General features: G+C 47.2%; 1 protein-coding gene across 6 annotated transcripts in view; it reads right to left on the reverse strand.

The window, feature by feature from the left end:
• IQCE (IQ motif containing E) overlaps positions 1-17115 on the reverse strand; it is a 75957-nt gene that overhangs the window by 25241 nt on the left and 33601 nt on the right. For 4 of the 6 annotated variants that reach the window (XM_064295971.1, XM_064295969.1, XM_064295968.1 and 1 more), the window contains 10 exons: positions 13105-13218; positions 12936-12986; positions 7741-7811; positions 6529-6601; positions 6243-6292; positions 5285-5448; positions 5060-5115; positions 3534-3733; positions 2116-2220; positions 406-496 (listed from right to left, as the gene is read on the reverse strand). In XM_064295971.1, the coding sequence (XP_064152041.1) occupies positions 406-496; positions 2116-2220; positions 3534-3733; positions 5060-5115; positions 5285-5448; positions 6243-6292; positions 6529-6601; positions 7741-7811; positions 12936-12986; positions 13105-13218 (975 nt within the window). The remainder of the gene's footprint in view (positions 1-405; positions 497-2115; positions 2221-3533; positions 3734-5059; positions 5116-5284; positions 5449-6242; positions 6293-6528; positions 6602-7740; positions 7812-12935; positions 12987-13104; positions 13219-17115) is intronic. The other 2 variants (XM_064295973.1, XM_064295972.1) reach the window with 1 other exon arrangement.

Below are 17115 nucleotides of genomic sequence, written 5' to 3' on the forward strand. Positions count from 1 at the left end.
GCACTGGGCTGCCCAGAGCACCTTGCCCCTCCGAGGCCTTTCTCGACATCGTACCCTGAGCCTCGTGTGTTCATGCAGTGCTGGGACAGGTGGTGCTCAGCAGGGCCTTCTCCCACCTCCTCCTCACCCTCCGCGGATAGTTATCTTTCTGCATATTTGAAGCTTTGGGAAGATCCCTGCGCACCAGCTCAACAACTATGACTAGAAGACTAGTTCAAGAAGTCCATGAACTGACGATCAATGAACCCTGACTTCAACACCCACAACTTAACTTACAGAGATGAGCTGGGATAATAAAGGCAAACTCAATTGTCAGCATGTGGCCAGGAGAAATGCCAGGAAGAAAACAATTAGCACCACCACTGTTCTGCCAAGTCCCACCATAAAAACCCAGCCACACTGTACCTCGTGAGCTATTTCCATGAGATCGTCTTTCTCTTCTTTCTTTGCTTCTTCCAGCTCTTGAAGCTTCTCGGTCAGTGTTTGAACTTGCTCTCTAAAGGGGGAAGGGAAAAGACAAACCTGACGTGCCGTCACGCTGTAGGACCTGCGTGTGCCTGCCAAGAGGTGCTGCATGGCAGGGGTGAGGCAGTTCCATGGGCACAGATCAGCACTGAGCGGCCACGTTGCCTGAGCACCTGGGCCCCATGGAGGACCCTCACTGGACCCAGGGACAGAGCCCAAGAGCCCCATGCAGATGGTGCTTCTATTGCCTGTCTCCCCTGCTGGACTGGAGCTCCACGGGCAGGGATGGAGGAACCCAAGAAAGACCTCGAAACAACTTCACTGCATGAATGATGGAATATTATTTGGCAATCTTTGTTGTTCTTATTAGCTGCCATTGAGTCGATTCCGGCTCATACTGACCTCATGTGTTACAGAGTACAACTGCCCCATAGGGTTTTCTTGGCTGTAATCTTTACGGAAGCAAGTTCACCAGGTCTTTCTTCCACAGAGCTGCTGGGTGGGTTCGAACCACCAACCTTTAGGTTAGCAGACAATTATAAACCACTTGAGCCATCCAGTCTCCCTCATTGCATGAATGATGAATAGGTAGATACCACTTGGGGTTTTTAATAAACCATGTGGTTGACAGGAAATACAGCTAATGTCCTCACTAGAGACACTAAGGCAAAGTAAAAACTGTTCATCTCTGCAAACCTGCCCTTTCTGATCTGCGTTAAGTCTAGCCTTCCGACAAAATCAAGTCGCATTTTTCCTGAAGATAAAAACTTTAGTTCGTTCCGGTAATCTTGCTAATTGTGCTAAGCGCTAAATAGTTCTGCTCAGATTTTTAATCTACTTATTAATTTTTTACTATTGAGATAAAATTCACCATTTTAAAGTGCACGATTAAGTGGTTTTTAGCACATTCACAATGTTGTGGAACCCTCACCACTAATTCCAGAACGCTTTCAGCCCCCCAAACAGAAACTCAGCACCTACTAGCAGCCCCTCCTACTCCCCCTCAACCCCTCACAATCACTAATCTACTTTTTGCCTCTGTGAATTCGCCTATTCTAGGTGCTTCATGTAAGTGGGATTGTATAATATTTGTCCCTTTGTGTCTGACTTATTTCACTCAGTATCGTATCTTCAAGGTTCATCCACGTCCTAGCATGTATCAGGACTTCATTTCTCTTTACGGCCAAGTAATAGCCCATTGTATGTATATACCCCATTGTGTTTATCCAGTACCTGTTGACAAGTGGGTGGTGTCTGCCTTTTGGCTGCTGTGACTAATGACATTGAGGGATGGTGCCTGAGGAGGTACCCGACGCCTGAGCTGAATCCTGACCCAAGGTGAGCACTGAGCTCACGTGTGTCAGTAAGCGCGTCAGAAAAGTGTGAGGGGCCCATGTGGGGAGTTGGCCATGACCAGGAGGCGGGCACTGAGCTCGTCATGAAGAGCCTTGCTGAGTCTCTATTCTTATTCTGAAGGTGACAGAAAACCTCTAGAGGATTTTCGGAAGAGGAGTGACTAACCAGGGTGGAGTTTTAGAACACCGCTCTGGAAGCTAGGTTCAGGACAGGTGGAGGCAGGCAGCATAGGGAAGCCAGGAGAGTTTGGAATTCTGTGTATTCTCTTTAAAGCTAACTCTTCAGCCCACTTACCTCAAGGTCTCCTCTCTCCCTCTTCTCTCCTTCTCACTCTCCTTCACGTGTTCCAGCTCCTTCTCTAAGTCGGCCTTTGTCCGGAGCAGCTGCTTCACTTCCAAACTGAATGTACAAAACCAAAGACATCTCAGTGTTCATTATAACGACAGGCCACGTTACACTAATATTCACAGCCAGGAAGACCTTTCAGAAACAAGGATGTAGTCCGATCTCCTCACTTACTTGAGAACAGTGAACAACAGGAGCCAGGAGGATAAATAAAAGCACTCATTTACAACTCTATGAGCCAATATAGAGGGTGAGGGCCCTGGCTTGGTCAGCTGGTCATTCCCTCAGATGTTTACTGAGCACCTGCTGTGTGCCAGGGACCGCCAAGTGAGCAGACCCTGACCAGGCGGCTGCTCTCATGGGCCTCATGGTTTAGCAGGGAAGAAGCTTTCCTCCGGCAATTCCACAGCTCCACACACAGTTCACATCTGAAGGAAGGACGCAGGCACTGAAAACACCACACTGGTCACACTATGAGTTCAAGGAACTGTGCACCAAAGTCTTGCAGCACCTACAATCCTAAACATCATTGCAGCAGACCAACTTACTCCTGACAGGGCCGTGGCTAGAGGCGGCCAAAGACAGACAAGGCACGGGACAGGAAAGGGGGCTGCAGTCCAAAACACCACAGATCAGCAGCGAGTACATAAAATCTCCAGGCTTTGCCTTTCAAAATGCTACGGTCACGCGGAACGCTCTACAGCAGGTACGTCTTGATATAGAGATCGAATGCCAAAAACATATTATTGAATTTTTAAAGAACTAAATCGGCGTAAGGTCCTGTTCGTCATCTCACACAAACCAAAGAAAGCAGATTCCTCTAAAAAGGGATTTGGAGCGCCCTTTGAATTCAGTGTAAAGAGATTTAAACGTCACCCTCTCCAGCCAGCCCACACTCTTCTAATGACACGATGTGGCTGATTAACACCTTCTTTTTACCACAAAGCTGCGTTTAGCTCACAATCAAAATGTTAAAAGTTTCAGAACCATGTAAAAATATTTGTGCAGTAACTACCAGGAGCTGAGCTGCCGTGGTTGTTGGGTGCCGGCGAGTCAGTTCTGACTCATGGCAACCTCACGTGACAGGCAGAACTGCCCCATGGGGATTCCTGGGCTGTGATCTTCATGAGAACAGATCACCAGGTCTTTCTCCCACACAGCCGCTGGGTGAATTCAAACTCTCGACCTTTAGGTTAGCAGCCGAGCGCTTAACCTTTGTGCCACCAGGGCTCCTACAGCTGAACATGCTTCCCAGATTCACAACAGTCTCGCTCTAGGAACAATGGTTTCCAATAGGAAATCGGAAATCTTTCACCCCATGGAGGCACAGTGAGAGTACTGCCACGTCTAGAAGGCCTAGAACGTACTCCTTGTCCAGAAGCTGCGTGTGCAGCGCAGTCCGCTCGCCCTTCAGGCTCTTCAGGACGCCTCGCAGGCGCTCACACTCCTCCTGGTGGTCCACGTGGGGCTGCCTGTGCACCATGGAGCTGGATGAGGAGTGAGGCACGGAGCTCGCTTTCACTGGTTCTGCTGAGTGCGAATTGGGGCTTTCCAGTGAACTTATTTTCTGAAGGCAACACAGGTATTGTTAGGTGTTGTTCTCATCTCTACTTTCCATTTATGACACCCAGAGGAGAGGCAACAGACCACAGGGAGGCTGGTCTCAGGGTCGGGAGCTTGGAAAGCGCTTTGTGTGCGTGGAGAGCTGGGGGTCGCGGGGGCGCCATGTGTACTGTGGAGGGCTGGGGGACACAGGGGTTGTGTGTGTGCCGTGGAGGGCTGAAGGACGTGGCCCACAGCTCCTGAGGCCCCAGGAGAGGACACCCCTACCCGTGGCAGGTCCTCTTTAGTTAGAGGGGAGGAGAGCAGACTCAGCCTGGGGCAGGGGCAGGGGCAGGGGCAGGGGCAGGGGCAGGGGCAGAGGTAGGGCAGGGGTAAAAAGCCATCAGCGAAACAGAGATAAGGGCACAAGGGAAGATGAATTCACAGACTGTTTTCCTTTTTGCTCATTTACTCCATTATTTCCCTAGAGTTTCTGAAATTTTCAACCTGTTTTGAAATTAAATCATATCCCTGCTTTGCCTGCTAAATGATACTGAAAAAAAAAAAAAATTTTTTTTTTTTTTTACTGAGCCCCTTCCAATTTCCCCCATTTCAGTGTCTCTCTCACTGTCTTCTACCATGCTTCTGAACCACCCCGGGTGCTTTATTTTTTAAAATATTCACATTAAAAAAAAAAAAAAAAGCTTAAGTTTCTGCTTTGTAAGTATGTGAAATTATTACTATTTTTAAATTTCCCTGCTTAGGCAAACAATAGAGACAACTCTAGGTCAGTATTTTGCCAGGCTACTCGAGAGGCAGTGGCGCTGGGCTGTTGCACTAGCTTCAGACCGTTGGCTGGTTTGAGAATTCACAGGGAGACCAGGAGGAAAGGTTAAACTCTCAGGCTTTCTGGTTGCTGGTGTGTGGCTGGACAGTTTCTGCAAATTGAAGCATCACTCAAGTGGTGAGAAAAACAGTGTGGTGGGCTACTGGCAGTGAACAGCCCATGATATTCCAGGCTGGATTCTGGAAGGTTCTGGAGCTTGGACCATGTGTACCAACTATGGCTGCACATAAATGTCTACCAAGTGGGGCTGCATGGCAGGGGCTTCCCCATCTTTCAAACGAGGGACCTGAGTTCATAGTCCTCAAGGCCATCTCTGACTGGGGAGCATGCCTGCCCTCTCAGGTTTGGACCAGTGCTGTATGGACACAGCCCCTTTACAGGCCCACCTCTCCACAGACGTGTGCTACGTAGAGTGAACCCCTTGTGCCCGCTGTCTCTGATGCCTATTGCACCCCAACATGGTGGCCCCCAGCTGTGGGAGGAGCCATGGAGGGGCCCGCTCACCTTCTCCAGCTCCGTGATGCGCCTCAGCAGCCTGGGCTTGCTCCACTCCACATAACCTACAGGAGCAGCAGGCGTGGATAGACACATCAGGTGTGGCACCTCGCCTAGACCACCCAACCTGGACCATACCGAGGGCACCCTCCATCACCGCCACCAGAGGCCCCGTGTGTGGATGCCTGGGGTCCCCATCTCCCCTCCCAGCCTTAGGGAGGGGCCCCTGGATACCCCTGATCTTGGGGACAGTGGGGGAGTTGCTGAGCAGCCGGTCTAGGTCCTCCTTCAGGCTCTGGTTCTCCTCAGTCAGCTCCTGCACGCTCCGTGTCAGGTTCAGGAGGACATTACTCACCTTCTTCTGCCGCTTGAGGCCCACCTTCTTCTCCATGGGGAGCCTGGCGATGACACCGAGAGGCCTAGGGCATGGGTCTCTAGACTGGCTTACTGAAAGTCCCAAGCTCCGAATGGTGGCAGGGAGCACTGGCTTTGAACCCCAGCTAAGCAAAACACTAGCCCCCACAACAGAGCTCCATTCTTCTCAAAAAAATTTTATTCCTCTGTACAACAAAACACTGTACTCAGTTGCTACCATTAGGTTTTCAATTGCATCGCATCTTTGATTTTACCTCTAAAAAGCCTAAAGTAATTGCTATCTGATCTTTTACAGAAGATGCTTGCCAACCCTTTTTAAAACATCAGGGGAAAGGAGAAAGGACACAACCGTGCCTGATGCCACGTAAACACTCTGTAAGTGTCAGGAGTAGCTACACAGGCCAGTGACGTGATCACATCTATAAGGGACCATCTTCTCTCTAATCTGTTGAAAGCCTGGCATCACACTTGCAGATAAGAGAAATCTACTAGACAGGGGAAACCTTGATGTCTCTCCTAGTAAGCTTATTTAGGAAGACTTTAAGTGGCAAAATGAACTTGCACTTGGCAGTAATGTCTTCTGCTGAGGGGGACACGCTGTGGAACAGCATTTCCTAAAGCTGAGCTGGAAGCTGCTGTGCAGGACACATGACTAACATGGGCACGGCTGTGCATCATAACTTGTCAACTCCAGCCACGCACAGGCTCTTGCCCACTCCCAAGTCCACAGTGCCCATGGCACAGCCACACTACTGCTAGAGGCAATTACACAACACGGGGACAACATAGAAACATGCCCCCAGAGACGTGGTCGTACTTCTTGCCTGTAGCTTCAGAACTTGCCAAGAGAGTCTGGAGACGGTGAATCTGTAAAGACCACATTAAAATGCATTACAGACACATCATGAACATGAAGGAGGCCTTCCTCTGAGAACCCGCCGGCTAGATCCCTGGTTCCCGCCCAGTGGCAGGAGGAGAGGCTAAGCTGCTGGGATGTAGATTCAGGTCGCGAGGCACCAGGAGGGCAGGGTTCCACAGGGCAGCCTGGTCTGGGTCAGCCCCTGGTCCCCTCCCACACCAGGAAGAAGGAAGACAGCACGCACCTCCTCGTAGTACGTCTCCATGGCTATCCGCATTTCTTCCAGGTTCGTGGTCTTTATGTCAGTCTGAAGTTTGCTGGAACCAAGTGCAAAGTTAGCACGGCAATGCCAGCACTTCCAGTGGGCAGGGCAAGAGCACGCGTGTTCCCCCAAACATCAGAGAAGTGGTGAGTTTGGAAGGGAACTGGCCTGGGAAAGAAAAAACCCGAATCTGCCCTACACTGGCCTTGTGGCCTTGAACAGAAGAGTCATCTCAAGACTGATGGGAGAATTCGTCACACCAAAAAGTATTCCTTCTGTGTGGGAGTGGCCGCAGCACAAGTCAAGATAAAGAGACTCCAGAAGTACTTTTATCTAAAGATGATGCTATCTTTAAAACCAGAGCGACTATGAAGAAAGAGCTTTCTAAGGACAAGCCATTTTTGGGGGGCAGGTGGGGAGAATGACTTGTTTTATAAAAAAAAAAGAGGGTCAGTCTCCCTCCTAGTGCTGCCAATTTAATTGGCTTTGTACTCAGTATCTAACAGGCCTTAGATAAAAGACACTAACAAGGAAATGAGAGGATTCTAGAACACAAGAACACAGGAGAAAACAGCAAATAAATAAGATGTCAAGTTGACAAACTTCAGCAAGAAATAAATTGGCAGGGAGGTGGGGGCAAGTAGCTAACGCACAGGAGGACGCAGGAGGAGACGGTAGGAAGTGGAGTCTCTACCTTCCTTAAATAAATATAAACACCTCAAAGAATGATGACCCTTTGCACTAAAGAACTGGGTAAGGAAGGAGCTTGTAGCTGCTCCAACCAGCACAAGGATCACACTCAACTGAGGGGGCGGCTGGGAGAGACATCTGACGTCAAGGGCTCCATCAAGGCCTGCAACATTGATGCTGGTAATACACAGTGACCCCAGAAAACCACAGGGAGAAAGGCCTTCTTCAACAAAAGAAAAGGCTAAACGAAAACATTGCTCCTTAATGAAACGTGGAAGGAAAGCAGGTCACAGAAAGAGAGGCAGCCTCTATGTCCCATCATGTTTTTGGTATAAAGAGGAAGTGGGGGGTGGGCGGTGAGGACATACAACAGAGGCTGGAGGGGACCTAGAGCTGTGGTCTGAGAAGCAGCACACACTGACTGACACAGAGGAGGAGGAAAGCCTGTCAATCCCCACCAGCTGGGGGGCAGAGAGCGGGGAGCAGGACCCCACCGCCCCGTACTTGATGGTGTTGTCCTTCTCCTTGCACTGCTGCTCCAACTTGAGAATCCGCTGCTTCAGCCCGTTGACCACCTGCCAACAGAACACACAGATGGAGCTGAAGGTCCCCCAGTCCACAGCACTTGGTCTGGAGATGCACTGTCCCGACCCTCCAAAGAGATTAGGTGCCCTGGTCCGGTGACCCCACTGCACCTCTCCCCCACCAGAACACTTCCACATGGCTGTCCTTCCTTCTGTAAAACTGTGTCTTCTCTCTGGACTGTGGGCTCAGTGAGAGGGACCTTGCTTGGTGCCCGGCTCAACGACACTCAGCGTGATGCTGAGTGACACTTGGGGAAGGAGAGGCCCCATGGAACAGGCATACACCACCAGTTATCAGCATGCCAATAGGTGCAGAACCTTTAACTAACAGTCACACTTAGGAGAGAAGACAGGACATCGGTCAGTACTTTTAAAAATTCCCTAGCCCTACCCTAACCCAAGGAGCCCTGGAGTGAAATGGTTAAGCACTGAGCTGCTGACCAAAAGGCTGACAATACAAGCCCACCTGACAGCTCTGAAGGAGAAAGACCTCGTGATATTCTTTTGTAAGGATTACAGCCTAGAAAAGCCTATGGGGGCAGTTCTACTCTGTCACATGGTCACTGCGAGTCAGAACTAACTCGAGGGCACCCAACAACAGCAGCCCTAACCCTACGGCCACTCTGTTGACTTGAGAGTGGGAGAGGCCAGAATACAACTGGAAAGAGGCCCGGGAAAGGCCCTGAGTGGAGTCCCTGGGGGTGGAAGAAGCTTGGCCTTCTCTGCTAACCTATCGATTTGGGAGGGGACACTTGTATAGTCTTCTGAGAACGTTCTTTTCTTTCTCTTTGGATAGCGAACCAACTTTTTAATTGTATTTTAAAGTAACTTTAAATTATATTCGAGTCCCCGGGTGGTGCAAAGAGTAAATGTGCTCAGCTGCTAGCTGAAATGTAAAAGCAGAAACATTTTACTTTGGCTTCGATATGATATTTAATATATCAGGGCTCTAAAATATTTAAGCCTAAATTATAACTCCTCACTATGAGTCAGTATCAACTCAATGGCAGCGGGTTTTTAACCACTAAAGTAGTAAGGTAATCGTGCTCAGCTGCTAACCGAAAGTTTGGAGGTACTCTGGAAGAAAGGCCTGGTGATCGACTTCTGAAAGGTCAAAGCCATTGAAAACCCCACGGAGTCCAGTTCTACTCTGACACACATGGGGTTGCCATGAGTCGGAGTCAACTTGACAGCACCAGTTTTTTAAAATGATATTAGTGATATATGAATAATTTCCCTGTAGAAAAACATTATGGATAAAGCTATAAAATACCCTTTGGCCCTGATACCCCCTGCCCAAGTAACTACTGTTCTCAACTTGGTGTGTATCCTTACGGACTTCCTTACTGTGTATATACACGTGTGCACACCCTGAGATTAAGGCGTTTGGTTGCCGTTTATATAAACGGTGCCGCACCCTTCATATCATTCTGCAGCTTACTCTTTTCATTCCACAGCTTCTCTTGGTGAACAACTCTGCTAGCTCCTTCCTGTAAAACCCAAACCAAACCCACTGCCGTCGAATTGATTCTGACTCATAGCAGCCCTACAGGACAGGGTAGAACTGTCCTGTAGAGTTCCCAAGGAGCGCCTGGTGGATTCGAACTGCCGACCTTTTGGTTAGCAGCCGTAGCACTTAACCACCACGCCACCAGGGTTTCCTGCTAGCTCCTATATACCTGCGTTATCCCTCCATAGCATGAGCGGACCATAGTCTATGTGCTCATTTTCGTACTGTAGGATATCTAGAGTGGAATCAACTTTTGTGACCGCAAACAACCCTTCAATACAAACCCCTGCCTGGGCCTCCTTATGCACGTGTGCAAAGGTTTCTTAAGGATTAAGAATGAGAAGTAGAGAAGTTCAATTATAGACACAGACACTCTCAAGGACAATTTGGCTGTTGGTATTAAAATGAAAATAGCACACACCCTCTGATCTAGATTTCTGCTTGTAATGAACATTAATGATAATAAAAGATGGCATCAGAACAACAACAGCACAAAGGGCCCTTTCTCTATAAAAGTATGCATTATTTATAGAAGTCTATGTCCTCATCCAAATTAATCATGTAAATTTGGAGCCCTGGTCGTACAGTAGTTAAGAGATATGGCTGCTCACCAACGGGCTGGCAGATCGAATCCACCAGCCACTCCTTGGAAACCCTATGGGGAAGTTCTACTCTGTCCTATAGGGTTAAGATGAGTCGGAATCTACTTGACGGCAGTGGGTTAGGTTATGTCCTCATTCAAGTTAATCACATAGACGTATCTGTACACAGCTGTGCTGCTTTATATCCTTTTTACTTATTTTTTTCTAATTTTTTTTTTTGGTGATTTAAGTGGAAGTTTACGGAGCAAATTAGTTCTCACTAAACAGTTAATGCACAAATTGTTGCGTGACATTGGCTGCCAACCTGTAATGTGTCAACACTCTTCCCTTCTCCACACCAGGTCCCCTGTTTCCATTGATCCAGTTTTCTTGTCCCTTCCTGCCTTCTTTGCTTTTGAGCTGGTGTGCCCATTAGTCTCGTGTACATGATTGAACTATAAAGCACATCCCTCATGTGTGTTTTTCTTGGCCCTATAGACCTGTCTAATCTTTGGCTGAAGGGTGGGCCTCAGGAGTGACTTCCATACTGAGTTAAAAGGGTGTCTGTGGGCCATACTCTCAGGGTTTCTCCACTCTCTGGCAGACCAGCAAGCCTGGGTTTTTTTTTTTTTTTTGAGTTGGGATGTTGTTCTACATTTTTCTCCTGCTCTGTCCGGGACCCTCTATTGTGATCCTGGTCAGAGCAGTCAGCGGTGGTAACTGAGCACCATCTAGTTGTTCTGGGCTCAGTATGGTAGAGGTTGTGGTAGCTGTGTTCAATTAGTCCCTTGGACTAATCCTTCCCTTGTGTCTTTGGTCTTTTTCATTCTCCTTTGCTCCAGCTGGGATGGGCCAGTAGGTGTATCTTAGATGGCTGCGCACCCCAGCTGCTACTCACCACAGTCAGATGTGGAACATTTTCTTTATAGACTGTGTTCTGCCAATTGAGCTAGATGCCCCCAAGACCATGGTCCCCAGCCCTCAGCCCAGTAGCTTGGTCTTTCAGGGCATTTGGATGTGTTCTAAAGAGGTTCTGATGTAGTGGTATCAACTCGAAATGCCTTTTCCTTAGGTTTTCTCTAACACTGGACAGCTATAAATAAATATCCTTATGTGGATGGTTTTTTTGCACTGGATTATTTTTTTGAGACATAGACCTAAAAAAGCAGTATTTGACAAACGGTATGTTCAGTTCTACAGATCATTGCTTTCACATGGCCAGGCCAACTTAAAATGCAATGTCTACATTCTGAGTGTACCTGCTTTTTCAGACCTGCCAATATTGATGTGAAGCACATGTGTTCATTTTGGTACTTCGAGCTGTGAGGCTGTACTCAGAGCAATTCAAAATAATTCCTTTACTCACGCATTGATTGCCAGGGGATGACAGAACTGAGAGACACCACCTGCCCTCCCAGAACTCAAAGTCACCACCCAGAACCCCCTCAAGCAAGTCCCTTCCTCAGTTTCCTGATTTTAAAAATAGGGATAGACTTTAAACCTTAAACCAAAAACACCCTGAAGTCTTCTTTAAACCAAACGATAAGTTAGTTTATTTGGTAGTCCACCTTGAGCATTGTGCTGTTTTAGAGAACTATCTATATGGGATCAAATTGACAACAGCCACTCAAAAGGTTAGATAGGAAGCTTCAGGGCAGTGAGTTTATGTTAACAGAGAGGAACAACTTGGAAAAGGAGGGTGAGAATGGTTGCACAACTCAAAGAATATAATCATGTTGATGAATTGTACATGTACAAACTGTTGAATTGGTATATGTTCTGCTGTGTATATTCTCAACAATTAAAAAAAAGGAGGACTGAAGGTCCTATTACAAAACATCAAGCGAAATAATGTACGTTTTCAATCTATACAACTACACAACTTTTAGGATTTACTATTAACTAAAATATATTTTATTATGAAAATACTGATGAATTCACACACAATATTTACTATGTGCTGTTCCAGGCACAGAACTGGGTTTTAATCACTTAGTCAATGCAGATTGTTTTCTTTTATAGATTTGTAGAGTCTTTATATATTCTGGACCGAAAACTTTGCTGTATTTATCCATCATCCCACCCCCCACATGACCCTGATTTAGTTTTATCGGTTTTAGTTATATGAATTTTAATTTTAAGTTATCAAACCCGTTAATCACGTCACTAGTGTTGTTTTATCTTTTTGTCTTCAGTAATCTCAAAACTGCATCCCTTCCAGTTTTCTTTTGGTATTTTAGTTTTTTTTTAAAGTACCTCCTTGACTTCATATAGGTCGATAATGATACATTTCCCTCCAACTGCTATTGTCTATTGTCTGTTGTCTGCTGCCCCAGCAGTACCCATGTAAGGGCTCTTGTTCCCATCATTTCGCTTCATTCAGTCTGGTATATATTACTACACAATACATAGGAGGGTCAGTATCTGCTTTAAGGTCTTCACTCTATTCTGCTGGTTTGTGTCCGTCATCAGTCGGTATCAATTATTATGTACAATGTATTTTTTTTTAAAGTGTGATAGGGAAGTCTCCCGTTGTGACTGCTTTTTGTCTACAACATGTGTTTTGGCCCTTGTGGCAGGTAAGCTGCTCAGCCTCCCGCAAACTCCCCAGGACAAGTCCTGAAGCATCTTCTCGTAATCCCCCTGGTTCCATGGAGGGTGGTTTTAGAAGGTTCTGAGCCCTTTCCCTGTAACTGTCCCTCTTCTCGTAATCGCCCTGGTTCCATGGAGGATGGTTTTAGAAAGTTCTGAGCCCTTTTCCTGTATCTGTTCCTCTTCTTGGAATGCCCCTGGTTCCACGGAGGACGGTTTTAGAACATTTTTAGCCCTTCCCTCGTCTGTTACTCTTCTTGGAATGCCCCTGGTTCCATGGAGGGTGGTTTTAGAACATTCTGAACCCTTCCCCTGTATCTGTTACTCTTCTTGTTCAAGTGCTTTCACGAAAAGACGTCTCTCAACTGAAGGCGGTTTTTAATACAGGATCTCGGTGGAAAGGTTATCTGTCTTGCTGGAGACTGTACTCACCCAGCCAGTATCAGGCCTTTTCTCTGCCAAAGTCCGAATGAAATCCGAGCCCTGTAACAAGCAGATTGAGAAATAAGACAACACGTGGTTTAGCCTTTTCCTCATTCGCCCTAGGCTTCCTGTGCCCATTGCAGGGCACCGCCATGGGGGGACCAGGACTGAAACTTACTCTGGTTGGGTCCAAAAGCTGTTCTATCTGCCGATCCTTCCTGCTATTTTCCTCTTCTAAGCGCCGAAGCTTTGTTCTCATCAGATCCACATCACTTTTCTGCATGTGTAATGACTGAAGAAAAAAAGGACCACATGCACACACACAAACACGCACACATGGACACACATGCACACGCACACACACAATGCATACACAAATAGTCGGGTGAAACACAGTGCTGGGAAGCAATTTCAAAAGCTACCTGGTTCCTAATCAGGGTGGCGGGGTGGGGAGGTCTTGTGGTTGCATGTCTCAAGGACTCTGCTGGCACTGGGGGGTGGGGCCAGGCGTGCTAAATGCCCTGCAATGAGTGGGATCGTCCCTCCCACCCAATTTGCCAATGGCACCCCCGACACACCCTGCTTTACAGACTGTACCAACAAATTGACACCGCAGCCATCAATCGGGCTGGTGCCAATGTCAGATATCCTCCTCCACTGCCCACACAAGAAAGCCCATTCTTGTCAACCATGTATCATCAGAACTCATCAGAGGCTAACATTCACTTCAAATGCTCATCCTCAGCTAAGGCTCAGCTGGCAGAGCAGTGGTCCTCAAACCCTCGTCTATGGGTGAAGTTTTCACCAGTCATGGTGAACTGAGAGGGAACAAAAAAGATTGTGCAGCTGATTTTTTACCAAACTAAGTTTATTCAATTTAAACAACTCTCCTGCATTTTTAAATTATATCCTTCCTTCTGTTTTGGACTTACATAGTCCTTTTATGAAACGGTGATATTTAGTTTTGTTTTTAACACCCTCACTTGAAAAAGCATTGTCCTAGTCTGTGCAATCTGAAAGCCTGAAAAGTGAGGTTAAGATAGTCCTCGCAAAGCCTAGCTTGTTCATGTCCATGCAGGGACTTCATGCCACAGGAATTGGCCAGCCTGCATCAGAACACCAGCCAGTTAGCTTGCAAAGGGCCTTCTCCTTAGAAGGGGCTTATGGAGCTCAAAAGAGAGACGGAGGGAGGCGGGGCCAAGATGGCGGACTAGGTGGATGCTACTGCGGATCCCTCTTGCAACAAAGACTCAGAAAAACAAGTGAATCGATCACATACATAACAATCTACGAACTCTGAACAACAAGCACAGACTTAGAGACGGAAAACGAACAAATACGGGCAGACAGCGACCGTTTTCAGAACTAGGAGCCAGCGTACCAGGCAGGTGACCTTCGGAGCCCGATCTGGGACAGAGCCCAGGGGGGCAGACGGCACAGACAAGGGGCCCAGCCCTACCCCCCTGAACCCATCCCGGGAGAGAGTCTAGCTGGTTGGCGCGGGCGGCGTAGCGGCGCAGCCGGAGGGAGAAGCACCCGGGAGGCAGTGACTGATCTTGGAGCGGGGAGAGCAGCGTCCCAGCCGGGGAGCAGTCCCGCCGGGAGTTTGGCGGGAAGCGGGCGGGGCGTGAGCGGGGGGGGGGTCAGCTATATTTCCCTAAAGCGACCCGGGGGCGGGGCCCACATGTTCGTGCGGGGGGACGCCCACCCAGTTAGTGCGTGTGGCGCGGCGCACCGGAGGGAGAAGTCCCCGGGAGGAAGTGACTGCTCTTGGAGCGGGGAGAGCAGCGTCCCAGCCAGGGAGCCGTCCCACTGGGATTTTGGCGAAAGCGGGCAGGGCGTGAGCGCGGGGTCCAATTATATTCCCCTGAATTGACCCAGGGGGCGGGCCCACCTGGTCATGCGGGTGACGCCCACCCAGTTCGTGTGAGCGGTACAGCGCACCGGAGGGAGAAGTCCCCAGGAGGAAGTGACTGCTCTTGGAGCGGGGAAAGCAGCATCCCAGCCGGGGTGCCGTCCCACTGGGATTTTGGCGAAAGCGGGCGGGGCATGAGTGCGGGGTCCAATTATATTCTCCTGAATAGACCCTGGGGGCGGGCCCACCCATTCGTGCGGGAGACGCCCACCCAGTTCGCGTGAGGGGTGCCGCGCACCGGAGGGAGAAGTCCCCGGGAGGAAGTGACTGGTCTCGGAGCGGGGAGAGTAGCGTCCCAACCGGGGAGCCGTCCCGCCCGGATTTTGGCAGACGGGGGTGGAGCGTGAATGCGGTGATCAGCTCTATATTCTGTGGTGCTACACTCCTAGCTCTCTGATCCCTCCCTCACCCTCCCCAGGCGGCTCCATTAACATCCGAATACCTGGAGCCAGAGGGAGAATTCAGATAGGGATCTGACTGCATTTTTTTTAGCTGATTACCTGGAAAATCTAGCTTCCCAGTGATGGCTCGGAGACAGCAGTCCATATCAAACCACATAAAGAAACAGACCATGACAGCTTCTCCAACCCCCCAAACAAAAGAATCAAAATCTTTCCCAAATGAAGGTACAATCTTGGAATTATCAGATACAGAATATAAAAAACTAATTTACAGAATGCTTAAAGATATCACAAATGAAATTAGGATAAATGCAGAAAAAGCCAAGGAACACACTGATAAAACTGTTGAAGAACTCAAAAAGATTATTCAAGAACATAGTGGAAAAATTAATAAGTTGCAAGAATCCATAGACAGACAGCATGTAGAAATCCAAAAGATTAACAATAAAATTACAGAATTTGACAACGCAATAGAAAGTCAGAGAAGCAGACTTGAGCAATTAGAATGTAGACTGGGACTTCTGGAGGACCAGGGAATCAACACCAACATAGCTGAAAAAAAAATCACATAAAAGAATTTAAAAAAATGAAGAAACCCTAAGAATCATGTGGGACTCTATCAAGAAGGATAACTTGTGAGTGATTGGAGTCCCAGAACAGGGAGGGGGGACAGAAAACACAGAGAAAATAGTTGAAGAACTCCTGACACAAAACTTCCCTGACATCATGAAAGACGAAAGGATATCTATCCAAGATGCTCATCGAACCCCATTTAAGATTGATCCAAAAACAAAAACACCAAGACATATTATCATCAAACTTGCCAAAACCAAAGACAAACAGAAAATTTTAAAAGCAGCCAGGGAGAAAAGAAAGGTTTCCTTCAAGGGAGAATCAATAAGAATAAGTTCAGACTACTCAGCAGAAACCGTGCAGGCAAGAAGGGAATGGGACGACGTATACAGAGCAATGAAGAGAAAAACTGTCAACCAAGGATCATATATCCAGCAAAACTCTCTCTGAAATATGAAGGAGAAATTAAGATATTTACAGATAAACACAAGTTTAGAGAATTTGCAAAAACTAAACCAAGACTGCAAGAAATGCTAAAGGAGATTGTTTGGCCTGATGACCAATAATATCAGGTACCAGCACAATACAAGGTCACAAAACAGAACGTCCTGATATCAACGCAACTGAAATAGGGAAAGCACAAAAACAAACAAATTAAGACTAATTCTAAAAAATAAATAAATAAACAAAATAATATACATAACAGGAAATCATGGAAATCAATAGATAAACGATCACAATAATCAAAAAGAGGGACTAAATATAGGAGGCATTGAACTGCCAGATGGAGAGTGATACAAGGCAATATAGAAGGATACAAGTTAGGTTTTTACTTAGAAAAATAGGGGTAAATAATAAGGTAACCACAAAAAGGAATATCAATTCCATAACTCAAGAAAAACGTAACGACTCAACAAACACAAAGTTAAACATTATGAAAATGAGGATCTCACAAGCTACTAAGAAAAACGTCTCAGCACAAAAAAGCATGTGGAAAAATGAAATGGCCAACAACACACATGAAAAGGCATCAAAATGACAGCACTAAAAACTTATTTATCTATAATTACGCTGAATGTAAATGGACTAAATGCACCAATAAAGAGACAGAGAGTCACGGACTGGATAAAGAAACACGATCCATCTATATGCTGCCTACAAGAGACACACCTTAGACTTAGAGACACAAACAAACTAAAACTCAAAGGATGGAAAAAAATATATCAAGCAAACAATAAGCAAAAAAGAAGAGGAGTAGCAATATTAATTTCTGACAAAATAGACTTTAGACTTAAATCCG

Source organism: Loxodonta africana, chromosome 12, assembly GCF_030014295.1.
Source record: "Loxodonta africana isolate mLoxAfr1 chromosome 12, mLoxAfr1.hap2, whole genome shotgun sequence".
Classification (NCBI taxonomy): Eukaryota; Metazoa; Chordata; class Mammalia; order Proboscidea; family Elephantidae; genus Loxodonta; species Loxodonta africana.